Source organism: Pomacea canaliculata, linkage group LG8 (assembly GCF_003073045.1).
Source record: "Pomacea canaliculata isolate SZHN2017 linkage group LG8, ASM307304v1, whole genome shotgun sequence".
Classification (NCBI taxonomy): Eukaryota; Metazoa; Mollusca; class Gastropoda; order Architaenioglossa; family Ampullariidae; genus Pomacea; species Pomacea canaliculata.
Genome location: NC_037597.1, coordinates 29,254,504 through 29,272,119, shown reverse-complemented (window position 1 = coordinate 29,272,119; position 17,616 = coordinate 29,254,504). Strand labels below are relative to the sequence as shown.

General features: G+C 45.8%; 1 protein-coding gene across 1 annotated transcript; it reads right to left on the bottom strand.

The window, feature by feature from the left end:
* Positions 1 to 1,207: 1,207 nt before the first annotated feature.
* Positions 1,208 to 15,429, bottom strand: LOC112570614 (insulinoma-associated protein 1-like). Its single transcript, XM_025249144.1, has 2 exons — positions 14,230 to 15,429; positions 1,208 to 13,523 (listed from the first exon to the last, which is right to left on the bottom strand). Exon 2 carries the CDS (start codon positions 13,372 to 13,374, stop codon positions 11,476 to 11,478), a length of 1,899 nt encoding a protein of 632 aa, XP_025104929.1. The 5' UTR covers positions 13,375 to 13,523; positions 14,230 to 15,429; the 3' UTR covers positions 1,208 to 11,475.
* Positions 15,430 to 17,616: the final 2,187 nt, after the last annotated feature.

The following is a 17,616-nucleotide window of genomic DNA, read 5'->3' as shown; positions in this document are numbered from 1 at the left end:
ATCCTCCGCATGTTATTTTTATGTATCCACACATTCTTTAATTATATTTCTCGCGCCTTTGTTATGCTTCAATGACAACGAAAACAATCCATCGTTTTCATTGGCCTTCACTCCCCCCTGCGGGACATTTTTTTTTTGGCGCTACAGGGGAGGTAACTCCTTGAAAAGGCGTTGGCGACAGTTGGCGTGGTCTTTAAACGCTGTGTGACCAGGCAGGGTTACTGCGCATGGCCGGTCTCTGAGGACCCGCACTGGCCGACGGGTAATTATCGCCCCCCCCCCCTCTACACCCCTTCACAACCCTTGGCTGCGTGCACTGCCTTGTACCTCCCCCCATCCCTTCCCATCTCTCCCACCTCCGGCACCAACCGATGGAACGATGAGCGCTGAATATTAAATGAAAATAAGTCGGTGATGAATCCTGGCATAAACTCACTCAATGCACTTGAGCCTCTGTCTCGCTTACCTCCCTGTGTGCCTGTAATGGCCGCTCGCAGCTTCTTCCCTCGGTCTAATGACATGTGGTCTCTCTCTCTCATGTCCCTGTGTCTGGGAGGTTGTCTCTTTTCTTTTCGACTTGTTTTTGTTTGCTTTCTTGTTTGCATTTGTATGTTTTAAAGTTAGGGTAAGACAAGATTTTCTATTTCTTTTCATCCACTCTTATTCTCTTGTTTGTCTCTGTTTTGGTTTTCGCCTTTTTTTTTCTTTTGTTTGTTTGTTTTTTGTTTGTTTGTTTTTTTTTTGTTTGTTTGTTTGTTTGTACCTGTTTGTGTGATTTTCTTCTTACAATAATCATATTATTGGAGTTTCGAGTTTATTGAAACAATCAAGTATTTCATTCTAGATTTTCGAAATCTTTGTAACTTTTTTCTTTTTTATTTAATTTATTTATTTTTTATTTATTTGGTTAGTTTTGTTTGGTTGTTTAAACAAATATAAATCCACGAACTTGGATTACTGGACTGCTGAAGAAGACTTTTTCCAGTTAGCTACTAAAACGAAGCATTATACTACAAAGCTTCCGGTTTAGTCACATTCTTTGTTACGGCTCGTCGAGACTAACAGCGGAGAACTTCGCAAGCGACTAATCCTTGGTCTTGGCAGACAGACAGCAGTCCACCTATACACATCCATGATAAATCGTACACCATTACCGCATCCTCCCATCGTACAAAGTCAAGATCAAAGCCTGGAACAAGGCCCGAACTGTCTTTAACATCCACTGTTTATTTTCATCTTGACAAGCATGTACAGGATACATCAAGAAGATACAATATTTCAACAAACATTTGGTACTTTGGCAATAGTGTCACACAGCATGCATCAGCATTCAATAAATGTTAGAAAAGTCAGTGCCTGTATACGTGGAAACATTATTTTTCAACACATAAAATGTCCGTTAAGCTCAGCACATCGATCACCTCAGCAAGTTAACTATCAGCTCTTTTATTTTTATTTTTATTTATTTTGCCGATATATATACAAACTCCGAGAAACTATTCAAGAAGAAGAGCAGCGCTGGTAAAATGTGTCGGATTGTTTCCAACAACATCCATATTGGCACTTAGTGCTTCCTTCTGCAAAATCAAGGCTTTGGGAAACAATGCTGTATGTAGACCATGTGAACTCAGTCACACAACAAACTAATCTCACCAGAGATAAGGCTAAGGATAAGGCTATGCACATGTATATTTAATGATGTTCTGACTGATAATAAAATCACAAATGTGTGTTTGTTGAAACAGGACAAATCCGGGAAGATCTTATTTATGGCAATTAAAAAAAATGATTGTAGCCCACTGGGCAAGGCAGGGAGTCATGACAGGGTGTAAGGACCTGCTGAACAGGGCATAAATTGCCAGTGTCACAATCTCATATACATGCCCCGGTGGCTGTAATGTCTTGTCACGTGTACAAATGTCGCAATAATTTCTTCAGCAGGCACTAGAGGGCGTTCAAAGCTTTCAAGCGCTAACTAAACATCCAACATCGGCCATCTTGTTTGTATTTACAGATGGGCTCAGCTCAACGGATTCATTTATAAATTCCTTTCAGCTGTTGACCGGCCTAGTTACTATGGAAATATCTCGTATTATAGACTTTGACACAATTCAACACAATTCTCTTGTCAATGCTAACAAAAATACGACTTTTTTTCTTTTTGGCAGAAATAAGTGTTTATATAGCTTTTGGCAGTCGCAATGGCAGTGACACTGACTGCCAAGGATAATTTTTTAAAAGTGCAATACTGATATTTGGGAGTCAAAGGCAATGAATTGCCTGCACAGATTATTTAGGGGGTAGGAAACGGGGTGAGGGGGGTTCAAATGGCGCCCTTTACACTTTGAATCAAAGAAAATATCAGACTTATGTTACAATTTATTGCACATACACGATTATTCCAGAAAACTTATATTTCTGTACAGAATTCTAACGCTCATGCGTGAATATATTTCAATATGTGATAAACCGTAGTACTCTACAATCGTATTTACATCAGAAAAAAAGGTCTCTGGACCACAAATGGCAAAATACAAGGTTGGATATTATATTATTTCTATTAAATTAAATTTAGATTTATTTGGAAGAAAGTTGAATGAATAGCTGGACATTTTTTTTTTTTTTTTTTTTTTTTTTTTTTTGGTAAACTGGACTTTGTTTATTGTATTTGTGAGGCTTATCGCTGCTCAAACTCAGTGTCGAGTCTGTCGTCACTGTGAACATCAGGCCGTCGCCATGACACCGATTTCCTTACAATGACGGTTAACAATAGTCAGAACTAACGGCAAAAAAAAAAAAAAAAAAAAAAAAAACAGTTGTAGGGATGATTGAGTGTTTTTTTTTTTTGTTTAAATTTGTTCGTCTTTTTACCCCTTTTCAATCTTTTGTTCCGTTTTCGCTTTTATTTTTTAATTACTTGGGGGAGGAGGACATTGGTCTGTGATGTCAACATTGGAAAAAAAAAAACTTCACAAACTCTGAGCCACTAAGGCGAGTGCAGGATGTTATAATCAGCAGCACAAAAGGCAATCAAATAATTTAATAAAACATGCAGCTATGATTATAGGAAACACTTTCACTGAGGCAGGCATTGCCACTTGCACATAAATAAATATTTCGAGAATGTTTAATGATTAAAGCTGTATGGTAACTTTACACTCTGTAGAGAAATCAATCATATACGACTTACTATTATATTAGAATAAATAATACAAGGTTCAATGAAATAAAATAAATACTATGTCAAAGATATTTAATGTATACATAACCAAATTCAAATAAGGTAAATAAGGATTCATGATGACCAGAGATATAAGTAGACATAATTTAAAATGTATATGTTGTCAAAACCACTACACAATGTAAAAGTGACTCAGGCTGTGATACAGCAGGGAAATAAAGTAAATAAATCTCGCGAAAAATAGTTCAAATAAATAATCGTGATGTACAGCTCAAGCGAAAAATGCAATTGCACGTGACTGAAAAGATAGACCAATCAAAACGCAGGTCTCATCAGAGATCAAAATCAGGACATCTCCAGATAATAAGGAATGCTTCAAATATTTGGTGCCAAAAGGGGCATAAAGATAACATTTGAGAAATAAGAAGCTCTCTGATACATGTAAATATGCCTAATACCCAGTCGGGGGTCAAATGTCACACAATATCCACAATGTTAACAGCTGTCGTAAAAAAAAAAAAATACTGGACTGTGACAGACTTTGAAGATTTAGTAAAGACAAAGACAGTTTATATTTAACTTCAAAAGAATGTTATAAATGCACATTAATTAAAGACACAGACCACAGACTCAAGTCCTTGCCAGTCTGTGATCTTGGAATGCAATGTTTGCACAAGGCCTTCTCGACATCTTTAAAGACACAAACAAAAAAGAAAAACGTCGAAGGCAGGTCAAAGGTCAAAATACAACCGTTTTCAAGAAACCGAAACATCTACTTTCTAACACGTTTGTGAAGGCACGGGAATGCAGGAAAAGTGCGCACGTGTGTGTCCGCCTTTCAAAAATGTAGGTAACTCACCAAAACTCCGGGGAACTCACCAAAACGAAACGTGAAACTTTGCATGGACAAACAGAAGAACACGCCTGTATACAGCTGCTCACAGCACAGTGCATTTCTAAATACCAGGGGTCGTCTGATTTGTTTTTCAGATGGTCAGTTAGCTCACCCTCAACTTATTAGTTAGAACCTCTTATTTACTCGTCTTTAGTTAATTAGACTAAGTAGTTATCTCACTTTAGCTTGTTAGTTAGCTTGCAATTAATTTATTGATTAGCTCACCATTATCAGTTAGCTCATCTTATTAATTAGCACGACCGTGGTTGGTTAGTCAGCCTACACTAGCCCTAAAACATCCCTCCTGTGAACGACACTCACCCACTAAGTATGACCAGTAGAAGGCGTTAGACTTTGTTGGTCCTTGCGGTGAACGCAGCTCACATCTCCTCAATCGCCATGTTGAGTGCAGTCATTTGTCACAGATATCATTTGTCATCTGTCATGAATGTCAAAAAAAGCTGCGACGAGCAGGACTCAGTTCTAGTCACTTAATCATCTCCGCCCTTTCTTTGGGAGACAGGAACTCCACGAATTTTATTTTGGATTTAAAAAAATGACTACAAACCATCTTTAAAGAGAAGTCAAAAATTACAGAAAAATATATGTTAACTGATTTGATGGACTTTTCCCTGGATTAATGATTCGCCGGTATGCTGGGAGGGACTGCAGCTGTGCTGTGAGACTTATGTAATCACAATGGTCGTGAGGCGCACGTGTAACGGAAATGACAAGCGTCACGATGGCAGCCACACAGACGCGAAAACAAGCACCAGGCCATAAAAACTCGAGAACAGACGAGAATCGAACCCTGGGCTGTAACGAGATGACGACACAACTAAGGAGCACTTACTCTGGCAACAGCGCCACCTGTGAAATCACCTCCCTTTCCCTCAAACACTAAAAGCACTCACTTAGAACTCTGTGGCGTCCTAACATAGCATGTCAAGGTTCAAACCTCCATCACTTTCTATGGTCCCTAACTGAGACCAGCCTCGTTGCCATTTAACTAATTAAGTAAATAAATAAATTGCAAGGCACAGTGACGTAACGAGTAGGCTTACTCTCTCAGCATGTTGAAGACAAAGACAATGTTATTTTAACGGATGACTGGTTTGCCAACAGGATGTGGGGTTGTTCTTTTAAAAAAAGGTCACTTTGAAACATGGAGTGTGTTCACACACACACAAACAGTACGAAGGCACAAGTCATGGACAGAAATGGAAGATGGAGGAGTCGCTGAAGTAATCAACTCAGATTAACCGAGGGCTGAAAACACAGGGAGGAAAGCTACGGGTGAAGAAAGGAGGGAGAGGGTACAGCCAAGAAGGGTGGGAGTCTGGGGTGAATTAATTCAATTAATTCGAGTGTGCAAAGCTGAGATGTGATACCTTGTAGGTGTGAAAAGTTGGTCAACATGAGTTTGCACAGAAAAGGTAAAACAGATTTTTTTTTTTAAAAACTGTTTTGAGTTTTTGTTGCGGCGTCTGGCGGTCAGCATCGCGTGCTTCTAAACCTACATCTATCAGAGTCATTGTCGATGATTGAACTCCGGGTCATGGTCTCCTTACCTATGTCAGACCCTGATGCCTCCGAAAGACGAGGGTAGAACTGTCACCAAGTTGTTTGTGAATAGTTAGTCACTTGGCTTGTAGGGATGTGATTCAATAAATCAGGCTTGGATGAAATGAGATCTCTCGATAATTCCTCCACCTGTCTATCCGTCTGCATTTTATGTCCCTTCCCCTTCTCACATACTCCCCTCCCCACCATTTTTTTTTTTTTTGTGGGGGTGGGGTGGGTCAGACACCCGTTCATTACAAGTGACCTTGTGAATTACTGCTTTATCCAGCTTTGATGACAAGGAGCAAGCAAACATGTTTGAAAGTGCTCGCATTAAAGTTCCCTTGACATCGGTCTATAAATATTAGAGCATAATTCACGAAAGCAGCAATTTTACCACAGTTCCTATTGGTTGCGACGAATAAACCGGATCAGCAAGACTTTCGAAACTAAAAAAAAAAAGTTCACTCGTGATTTCAGTCGATACCCAGTCTCACGAAGTGAATTTATTTTTAATTGCGATGGAGCGTAGAAATTTGTTTCCTGTGTCAACAATTAGTTTTCTTACATGACTGCATTCAAAAAAAAATGAAACAAAAGTTTTAAAAAAATACTTTCAAAGGGTATGGACAAGCAGTTGTCATGGGGAGATACAGGGGTCAATAAAAATGTTTGAATTTTTCCGGACTATGTTATGATAGAAAAAGAACAAAGGCAGCGGCCAAAGAAGTGCTACCCGGGAAGTTCGGCCACGCCTTCCTCCCGAGTCGAACGAGGGAGAGAGAAAGACAGATTGCAATGCAGCACAGCATCGTCTGACGCTGCTCGACTTTGGTCTGACGCACAGCCCGGACGCCAAACAGCTCGAGTCTGATGCCCGTCAGTGCGTACACTAAATACTCCGAGCCTTCAGTGGCACGGTCTGAGAAATTGCTCCGCAGGATGCCGGCCGTGCAGGGAGGAACAACAGACGGGTGGGACTGCGCCGGAAGAGATGCGGGTGGATGGGTGGGTGGGAGAGAGTCGGGTGTCTGAATGAGGTGAATGGGGGTGTGAGAGGAAAGGGGGGAAAGGCTGGGTGGCGAAGAACGGAGGGGAGGGGATGGAGGAAGAGCTGGGTAGCCAGGCGAAGCGGTGAACATGACTAATATTTTAATTAGTATGCAACGGAATGACTCACTTTCAAGATTCGAGTAATTCACACAGTGCCTCCCGCCCGTTTCGGGTTTTCTAAACAAGGCAAGCCCGGCGTTTGGCATTGTGTTTTGGCCCAGTGACTCATGACGAACGAACAAGGATCGATCTATGCGTTATCGGAAGAGCCGCGGACGGGCACGGGTGAGCAATTAAGCCAGGCCCCCAAAATCCAGCCCGGAGTGTGAGTAAATGAAATGATTAGCTGGCACTGACCTCTGTCGGCCTCCACTGCCAGTGCAGCTACGCCAGGCAAGTAGAGCAATGTCGGAGATGATACACAGCTTGGTACAGACAAAACATAAACATGCCATCTCGGGCTTTGTTTTCTAATTGAAGGAGAGGACCTTTGGTTCTGTTTTTGGAACTCAGTGGAGAATCCTCTTTCCCTTTGTGTTTTTTAATTTTATTTTTTATCTTTATTAATTTTGCTGAATTTAAACTTTTACAAACTTTTTACGAATTTTTTTAATCCATCACAAATTTTTAATCGTAAAAACAAGAGACAAGCTTTAACGCATTGTCTAACATGTTACAGCCTCCTACTCTCGAATGTTCTCGGTTGTTCGAGTTTGTTAATGAGTTCAATCCATCGGTTGTGAGTAACATGTATATTTTCGTGCAGAATAGAATATTTTCGCTACCGACGAGTCAATAATCGAGTCTTTTTCCCTAAGTCGGTGGGTTGGTCACGTGACTATGTCTCTGTAACAACAACCATTAAAAAGGAGGGCATGACGGTTGTTTGCGCCTCGTGTTTCATGGCGATTGTACTCGAAGCTAACATCTGTACTGCGCAGTGTGCGACATTTCTCACCCCACCGACATCAGAGTTTGGCTGGCGAGTTGACAGAGAGCCCCATTATCATCGAAAGAGCACATCTGCCACTCTCGTCGGTCCCGGGATACGGGCAGCTGCCCCCGAGGCCTGTAGCCGGCGTCTCGCGGCCTATAACACGAAGTCAATAAAACAACGAGAAACTACATCAACCCTCCCCCAACCCCCTATCCTCCATCTCCCCCCAACACACACACAAAGCTGTTTCACGACCTGCTTCAGGCTCCGAAGGAATGTTCGAATATTGCGCAGAACAGTTATTTGCGACGATGTCTGAGCGCAGCCGACACGTTCGACGAGGAACAGTCGATAACGGCGATAACGTCATTCATGTTGATGCTGTCTGACGACGCTGATCCGCCCGTCCACGTGTCTGCTTCCGCAGTGAGGTCATAGTTCACTGCCAGGTGATGCGCATCGCCTGCTCATTGTCTGTTTTTAGTGATGACGTCACGCGCGTGACTGTGGAGGCAGCTGACGACTGTACAACTGATTTATTGCGTCGGTCATAAGTCTTTGATCTTACAGCAGTAACGACAGCAGTAGTAGCTAAACTGATGGAGTTGGAACAATTTTTTTAAACCTGCCCTCGCGTGCCCTCGCGTGTTTTTGTTTTACTTTTCTTTCACTTTCTCTGTTTTTTCTACTTTTCCCTTCCAGCTATCTTGCTTCACATCTTTACTTGGTTCAGCTGCTGACTTTCAAAGGTCGTTAGGTACTCAATAAAGGCAGTTATGGGAGGAGAGTAGATGCGAATCAAATCTAGCGTGTCCGATATTTTAAAAAGGTGTTTCCCTTTTCTCTAAAATTTCTAAGCAAAGAAAAAAAATCAGGGAGTTCAAAAGAAAACAAAAAAGGAAATGTTGCGAAAACAGACTTTTTTTTTTTTTTACTTCTTTCTTCGCAACAGGGGGAGGGGAGTTTGAAGAAACGTTAGCAAACGCATTTTTAAAAGCGATCCGTAGTGTGTAAGGCACAATTGTGAAATATGAACTGAAAGGACACACACAGCCTTTCTCTCTCATTCCCTCCCTCTCTCTCACACACAATACAAGCGAATAAACAAACAGCCCGAATGTTGTTTCTATTCTAAGCAGCGCGTGTCGGTGTGACCGACACTCCGGTACTGTTACACCAAATCCGATTCCATTCCCAGCAACTGGAAAACCTCTCAGACATCTACGACATCCGACAGGGAGGCGACACGCACGCGCGCGGAGACATCATCAGTGAGCACGTGACACACTGATTCAGCTTTGCTTCCCTTGGCATCATGGCGGCCCTGGGTCTCCACCGCCACAGACCTGGTCGCGTGGAACTGTCACAATGTCACAAGGGTTGGGATGGGAGGAGGAACTGACTTGGAGCACCTCGGCAGGACTGTCACAGAACCGTACATCTCGCCTTCTGGGCGATCTAGTCTCGAGGTCACGTGACCGAAATAATTTTGGACGGAATTTGTTGTTTGATGTGAATGTCACCGGGGTAGGTAGCCGTTAGGCAGGTCGTCTACTGAGAACATCGTGTAGGTGGGGTTGGGGTGGGCCTCACGTCGCCCTGGGTTCGGATCCCACTGCAGACAGAACGGAACATCTTCAGGCGAGACTGATAGACTCAATAGTCTATGCTCGCTCACTAGGAGGCGAGTGGGATTCTGTCAGAACACAAGAAACCGTGTATGGCGGCCTGCGCATGCGTACCACAGGTCGATGGGAGAAGAAAAGGCAAGGACAGGACTGCCTTATGAGCTCTCTCACAGCGGAAATGGCTTTGCCACACGGCACGGCAATGTGCTTTCCTTAATGGCTCTTTGTCCCTTTCTCTCTCTCTCCATCTGCGTGTAGCTTGCATGTGTTCGGGTAAGCGTTCAAACCGGCAAGCCACTTCGGTTATAAATTAAAAACGTTTGAATTGAACGGGTGGACAGACAAACAAACGAATGGAGAACATTGTTTGTCTGCTACTCTCACGTGGACTTTGAAAAAGGTCCTCAACATTTTGTCTGGCTTTGAATTCCAGTCGGATTCTGTGGTATGCTTGCTTTTCTTTTTATCTTTCAAGAGTGAACGTGACTCATTGTTTATTATCGCCGGCATGGAAAGATTACAACCGTGTTTAATTTCTTCTCCTTGCTATTGAGTAAACAATTATTTATTTATCAGAGGCGTAGGATGATATTCGGGTTGGAGGAGGTGGTACAAACTTCATGCTGACAGTGAACAACGTTCACATTCTTGACCTTTTCATTATCTTTTCTAAGAGGAGCGACTGCCCCTCCTGCCCATGTCCTGGTTCCTATGCAACTATTTATTTATTGATTTGAAGGTTAGGAAAGAAGTTGGATCGAAATATTTTTATTAGCCTATGTGTAGGCTGGACCCAGCAGTTGAGTCCGCATCGTCAGGGAGTCAAGATGGCCGAATACCCGAGGACATGCGGAGCTTGACCCCGGAGTTCCACTAAGACTTTCTATCCAGCTTCATGCCATTTGTCAGAAAAGCGCGCGACACTGACAGCCACAACGCAAGCAAAATAGAATAAAATTGTGAAACTGTGTGGATTGTGAGTAAAGATGGTTTCTTCTTTTTTTTTTAAATTCATTTTTCTGAACGCTGTTCTTCACTAGCAAGAGTGATCGAGAAGACAGCTCACACCTGTCGTTTCTTGACAGGTGACAGACCTCAGGAGGAACAATTCTCGTGAGGGGGGAGGGTAGATGGGGCGGGATTGGGAAGGGGACTAAAAAGAAAAGAATAAAGGGGCAAAAATGAGAAAATGGGAAACTAGACCTAAACTTCTCAGACAAGCCTGCTGGCCTGTAAAGACAGAAAGACACGATTGGTGTAATGTATAGTTTTAAGGAGTAATATACGAAACATACAGACTCCAGAGAGAATAAAATCATAAATATATATTGTACAATGAAAAAGTTGAAAAAATTATATTCATGATGCTGAATTTTAAAGCAGTTCCAAATTATGTTTCTTTTTACTAACCAGATTTTTTTTTTTAAAATGAGCGGAAAGAGTTGGGGCAGGGAAAACAAGAAACAAAGTATGACCAGGACGGTAGGAAAGAAAGTAACTGAGTTTGGCCGGACAAGTGACACCCTGGCTGGAGAACTTATTTGACCCATCCGGGGTGGAGAACAATACCCAAGTACCTCTCTCAGCGGCTGACACACACGTGTTTCACATTTAAAAAATAGTTGTGTTTAATTACACCCTGGAATCAGGCAAGCGTGGAATTTTAAATGCTGGCATCATAATTTTGTGGCAATTTGTCAAGACTAATTTCTGAATTTATGTTTAACATCGGGTAGCAGCTGCACGAAAGTCGATACACAAAACAACAGAGCAAAACTGGTCGTCAGTCTCACGAAATAAAGAAGGGCCTGAGTCAGGTCCATTGAACCTCAGCCGCCTGCTGCAGCCTGCTGCAGTGCAGCCAACAACTGAACATCTTTTGTTCAACAAAACAAAGAGGGAGCAGGCAAAACGACGAACCACTCTCATAAGAAAACATCCATGGACAAGGCCTGCTGTTGTACTAACCCTTCTCAATGCAACACATGTTCTTAAGGCCATGATTTATTATACATAACCCTGCAATTAAAAAAATAATAAATGGAATATGAAACGTGGCATGCGGGGTGGAATGAGTAATATACATATATATATAAGACAAAGGGTTAACTTCTCCCTACCCAAGACTATATCCCTCAAGAAAATAAAACGGATAAAGGGGTATAGTAACCTGGATTAGGCCATTCCAAGAGACAAAGACACACAAACTTTGCATCTTTCAGCAAGGGCGACTGACCGGAAGTTGCAGAAGGATGACTTGCCTGTTCTCTGTCGGGTGGCACTTGTTGATGTGACGTGTCAAACCGGGTGAACTGAAGAACGTGTTGTCACAGTATTTGCAAGGAAACGTCTCGCGCGCGTGCGAACGCACGTGTTTGTCCATGGCAACCTTGCCCGCGCACGTCAGTCCGCAGATAGCGCAGCTCATCACTTTGGTGGCGGCGGCTGTTGTGCTGGTTGGGGTGATGGTAGAGGCGGCAGGGATGTGGGTGGACAGGATGCTGAGGGGACTGGTCTGGGCGACGTAGTTGACGTTCAGGTTGTTGTTGTCCATAGGTACAGGCTTGTTATTATTATTGTTGTTGTTGACGTTGACAGCGGGGGAACTGATGTTGGTTGTAGGGCTGCTGCTGCTGTTGTTATTGTTGTTGATGACGTTGTTGTTCTGTTGGTTCACGTGCTCCGCGTCGTGTTTGGCCCGCGCATTCTCGTTCAGCAGGATTTTGCCGCACACCTGGCATGGGTCCAGGTGACAAGTGCTGGCATCTCCCTCACCTGCCCCTCCATTCAGGTGAATCAGAGTGTGCTTCCGCAAGTAGGCCTGGCGGCGGAACTTCTTGCCGCACGTGTCGCAGCCGAAATACTGCTCAACCTCGCCGTCGACCGCCTTCGCCGCCGTCACCGCGACGTCCAACTTCCGCTCCACTTCTGACGCAGCGCCGCGCTTACCTTCACCGAAACGCATAAGCAGAAGCTTTTCTGGGTCCGTGGTTGCCGTGGGAACCATCCCTGTGATGAAGCTACCTGCAGGAACTTTTTCTCCATGAGGAGGTGAGGCCGTGGACGGGGTGTTCAACACAGCTGAAGCCGGGACCAATGTCCTGCTACCAGTCGCTGGGGATCTTTCCTTGCCAGTTGATGATGACGAAGACGAAGCAGGACGAGGCTTGTGCCAGCGGCGATGGCTGGCAAGGTTGGCTGGGCAGTTGAAGACCTTGTCGCACTCAGGGCAGCGGTATTCCACGTGGACAATGCGCGAGCAGCGATGCTGGGCCAGCTGGAAGGCGTCCTCATAGACCTCCTTGCACAGCTGGCAGATGTAGTCACCTAGCTTGTTCTCGATCTTCTCCAGCTCAGCGCGCGCCTCGGGCGTGATCTCTACCACGTTGAAGCTAGGCTCGATGTCGCCGTACACCGTCACCTTACCCTCCTCGTCGCTGTCCGACAGTTCTCGGATGATCGTACCCGACACGGGGGATGTTGTGTCCACGATGTCGAAGTTGATCTTGCGCGCTGCTTTTGGTTTCTTGGGCGTGCTTTGGCATTTCTTCGCGGTTCCAGGTGCTCCTTCCGCGGTCTCTCCGCCGCCTCCGCTTCCGGTACGCTTCCTGCTGGGGCTGTTAGGGGCAGGGGACAAGGACGTGCTGCGTTTGGACGGCGTGTACAGGTTCGAACCAAGGACCTTGTCCGCGCAGAGACTGAGAGTGTCGAAGGCCGTGAAGGCGAGAGGAGAAGGGTTGCCGCCTGGTGTCCGCCCTACAGTCAGAAGCGTGGTCGTCCTGGGCGACGCCATTCTCTTTTCAGCAGGTGTACATGGGGCCGAGAGGTTCAGGGCCGGAGAAACGGGTGGCTGGACAGCGGCTCCTTTTGCAATCATGGGGCTCCATGCGTTGCTGAGGTTTTGCGAGTTCTCGCGATCCCAGGTGCTGGCCTTCTCTTTGGCCGTCAGCGCCACGGGACTGGCCGAGTAGCCAGAGTCCGGTGACCCGAAGCAGGGGTAGGGACTGTCCAACTCGGACCCGCTGTCGCTACATCGTTCGTCATCTGAGTAGCGGCGATCCCTGTAACTGAACACCGTCAGGTGCTTGGAGCGCTTAACGAGGAACCCCCGTGGCATCCTGCCAACTCCGAGGTCCTTGGATCAATACCAGACGTCTGCGAGCCCCGAGCCTCTCGGGTATGAGTTCGAGCGAGGAATGCGCGCTGTTGGTGATCTTCCGTTGGGCATGGACAACTCCGAAGTCAACGAGTTCCGGTAAACAGCGTCTGCAGACATTGAACACGCCCCCAGGTAAATACACACACACAAACAAATAAACAGAGGCACGTCCACACACACGAACATACACACGTACACACACGCACGCATAAAAAAAACCACAAGGCGTCAGCTCAGCGTTTCTAAGTTCGTGTTCAAGAAAATCAATGCACAGCTCATACTCGTCTGAAGCAAAGATGAGACGAGAGTCAAAGAAACGCATCAACTGAAGAGCAAGTGTTAAGACATGTACACCAGTGCAAGAGCCATGGCATGTACATCAACTGCAGCACGAGCAATGTGTCACGTGGTCGCGGCACGCCTATCACCTATTTCTATGGAAGGAGGTTGACGTCAGCAGCCAGTCATCAGGTCACCTAAGTGATATCATCGCATGTTAAACGATGCATGCCTACCTGAATCGAAAGCTCCCCCCTACCCATAAATGACAGGTGTAAAAACAAGATTTATGATGTTCAGATCATGACAGAAGTGTAAAATTTGCCTGAGACAATGATAAGATGGTGGAGAAATAACATTTTTAAGCTACTCAGTTGTCTGGCTCGAGGATTCATCGACGAAAACGGATTGTCAAGCTAAACAGGTTGTCGTCTTGACATGGCCCTCAACACAACCTTTATACATAATAACAAAGAGCACCTTTCACACACACACAGTCAACATGCTTGACAAAAATAATGCTTTGCAGCTCACCTGTCCTCGTGTCCGAAGTTCGTCACTCGCTGACTTCACAGGCTCGTGGGGTGCGGAACGTCACTCTGGACACGTCACAATGGAGAAGGATTCCAGCAACAAAGACGATACAGTCCACAACAATGTGCGAGGCCAGTGTCGGTGCAGACACCGGTGTCAAAGGCACTCTCGGTGACTAAAGGCACTTGGGAACTGGATGTGGGGCGGAGGGTGACAACAAACTGCACAACGTCCATATAACGTCTGAATAACGATACTCTGTACACAACAGCGGACGTCGGTGGAGACGATAAGGTCGAGGTGTAGAGGCTACCTCTCGACCAGACGTTCTCAACACCTGACGACCAGGTTCGTGCACACGGGTACACTTAGCAAGCGTCGAAAAAATGTATTGATTCCGAAAGGGGGATCGCACCTGGGGTGGGGTACAGTGAGACTTAGGACTATTTCAACGTCGACCAAAACGCTTCGCTGGTACGTGAATACTGTTGTGGAAACGTCACAGGATTGTTCGAGTTTTTCTGCCTCAGGAGATGCTGGTATCGAAATGTTGGAAAAGTCGGTGGCAGTGTTGACAGTAAAAGTCGCAGGTTATGTCAAGAGGCCAAGTTCCTCACATGGTGCACCGCGCGGTGCCAAAGGTCAGAAGAAAAGATTGTCTATGCGTGATTGGTCTGTCGCAACAGTAGCGGCTGAGTGACGTGGAGTTCGCTCCCATCTGACAAAAGTTTGGTGGATCCGGAAGATGCTTGCAGATGCGGGTGGTTATATACCCGCGTCTTGCCTCGAATCTTGGCGAGTCTGCGAAAGCTCGCCTGTGTGCGGCGTTCCCTCATGCCAGCAGTCCCAGACGCCCCTTCCCCCCGCCAGCTCATTCATATGTATAACTGTCGCGTGCCCCGGCCACTCCTCTGTCACACGCCATGCTCACGTTCGCCGAGGGTAGGATGGGGAGGCAAAAGGGGAAGGAGGTTCCTCTTTGTTGTGCGCATTTTCTGTGCGCATCGTTTTGCTGTCGCCAGCGCGTTCAACGCAGAGCCTGTCACCACGCGCACTTTCATCCACAAGGAACAAGGGTCTGCCTGTCTGTCTGTCTGCCTGTCTGTCTGCCGGTATGAACCGCGTTCAATCCCATGCCCCGCCCGTGGTAGGCCTGCGGCACCGTCGCCAGCTCGCGTCAGGCGACATCCTGCGCGGGCACCCTCGCTCCGACGGCGCGCCTGCACGCGGTAAGCGTCGAGAAACGCACGTGCGTTCCATGACGGAACGCAGGGGAGGTTCCATCACGTCGCTCCAACACATCCGCGCGAGCTGATTGGCTGCATCTTCGTGCCAGCGCGTGCCCGCGTTCTTCAATCACAGCCGCGACTCGGGGTGGAGAAAACGGGGTGGGTGGGGTTGGTTGTGGTGGGTAAGGGGGGGAAGGTTTGGGTGGAGGGATTGAAGGAATCATGCTGGAAATCAGCCACAAAGAGACAAAGCAAAGAAGTCGAAAGAGGGAAGGGATGGAGAGAGGGGAAAGGAGGAAAAGCACCGGCCACTGGCTCCAGCGTCGCGCTAGACCGCCTGGGAAGGAAAACCTGTCGCCAGTTTTTCGAGGTTCTCTTTAACAGCTCGCTCGCAATGGAGAGGCCATTATTGGCCGCCGCGCCGAGTCACTTGGCAAGAAAGCACTGATAAAAGATCACAAGCTCGGACAGAACAAACAGCAGCCTGTTCCCTCCCCGTTTAGGACTGTTCATTGTGCATTACGGCCTGAATTCGACAGATTGATTGTGTTCTAAGCACGGCCTTCCATTTTTTGTTTTCTTTTTTACCATTGTGTGGAAGTAAGGTCCTTTCAGACAAAAATAGCCGAGAAGAGGTGCGGACAAGGTGGTGAATGCCTACTAATAGCCTGGGCTACTTGCTGTGTGTTCATCAAGTCAAGAGACACTAGCAGCGAGTGTAAATACTATCTCAGGAGTATTTTCAGCTGTAAAAATTGTTAACTTGTATACAGGTTGTAAGGAGATGCTCGAAAAAGCTGTTAAATAATTGTCCCTGATAACTATGGTGGTGGTTTAAAGACGACGACGGTGACAAGAATTTTTCGTTCCTGCTTTCGTTCTTGATGTTGTTGTTGTTGATTTTCGAAAGTCACTTCTTCGGTCTTGAGCCATTCGTAAGCAGAGCTTCAAGGATCTCTGAGAGTAAATGAGGAAGGATGAAAAAGTCAAACCAATTTTTTAAAAATCACAAATTTGTTTTCATAGCATTTGTTTGATATTTATTTTATTATTTCTTCAAATTTTCTTTAGCTTCATCCACCTCTTTGATTGTAACCACGAAAGTGCACATTCCAAATCGAATTTTCTCGGTTTGTGAACACACAACCTCTGTATTGGCGCCCGCTGGTAGCCAGAGAACAGCAGCCAGACTTTGAAGGTCCAGCGACAAGCTAACACTGTCACAATGTCGCGCGACCAGGTGACCGCGCACACGAGGGGTCAAGGGTAGAAAGAGTTTGGGGTGAGTTGGGGTGGAGAGCACCGTTGCACAATCACTGAGAGAAGCACAAGAGACGGCAGGTCCTGTTATAATTACCACTGACACAATCCGCGCGGCCGGTCATCTCATTAAACATCGCTCCGGCCCGCTAGAGGACGCCAGTTGCACGCTGGACATTCCCGCCCTGGCGGAGCCCATGAAAGCGACAATTGAAACTGGTGAAGCTCTCCCCTTCCTTGATTAATTAGCGTGAACACATTGCGGTGGCGGTGCCGTAACGGGAGCAGGCAGTCAGCGGGCGAAATATTCATTGATTCCTGTCTTTGAAGCCCCGGACTCCGCGAGGAAAAGCCGGAAAAGCTTTTGTTTACACTGATGGACAGGCCCGCCGTCTGGCTGGACACTGGCAACGTGTCCAGGAGGAAGTGAACTTGCCGGGAGGCGGCCAGCTCTGACCCCTGCGACCTTTCAAAGGTCGACATCAGCCCTAAAGTGTTCCCAAGCCACAGTGCACTGTCATGGTGACGGGAGGAAAAAAGTGTAGGTATCTAGTAGGTGTACAGAAAATGCACCTGTAGGGACTCATATAGTGAAATATTAGCTTTTGTCTGTTGTACTTCTCCTTCTGTCTTTTGCTGCTATATCAAAACAGAGGGAAATTAAGTGTATGGCGAACGTGGAATGTTCAGACTACGGTGTGCGAGATTCGAACTCTGTCAAACGGCGACTTGGGATGGGTGAGATGGTAAACTTCGCTTTTACACATTGCTGCTTGTCATTCAGCTAATTAACAGACAAGGAAAGAATATTGTAATCATTATCCAACGTAAGTGTAACGTGTAATAGGACAACGTACCACTGGTCACGTAGCTAGAAATACGTCACGTTGAACAGAAG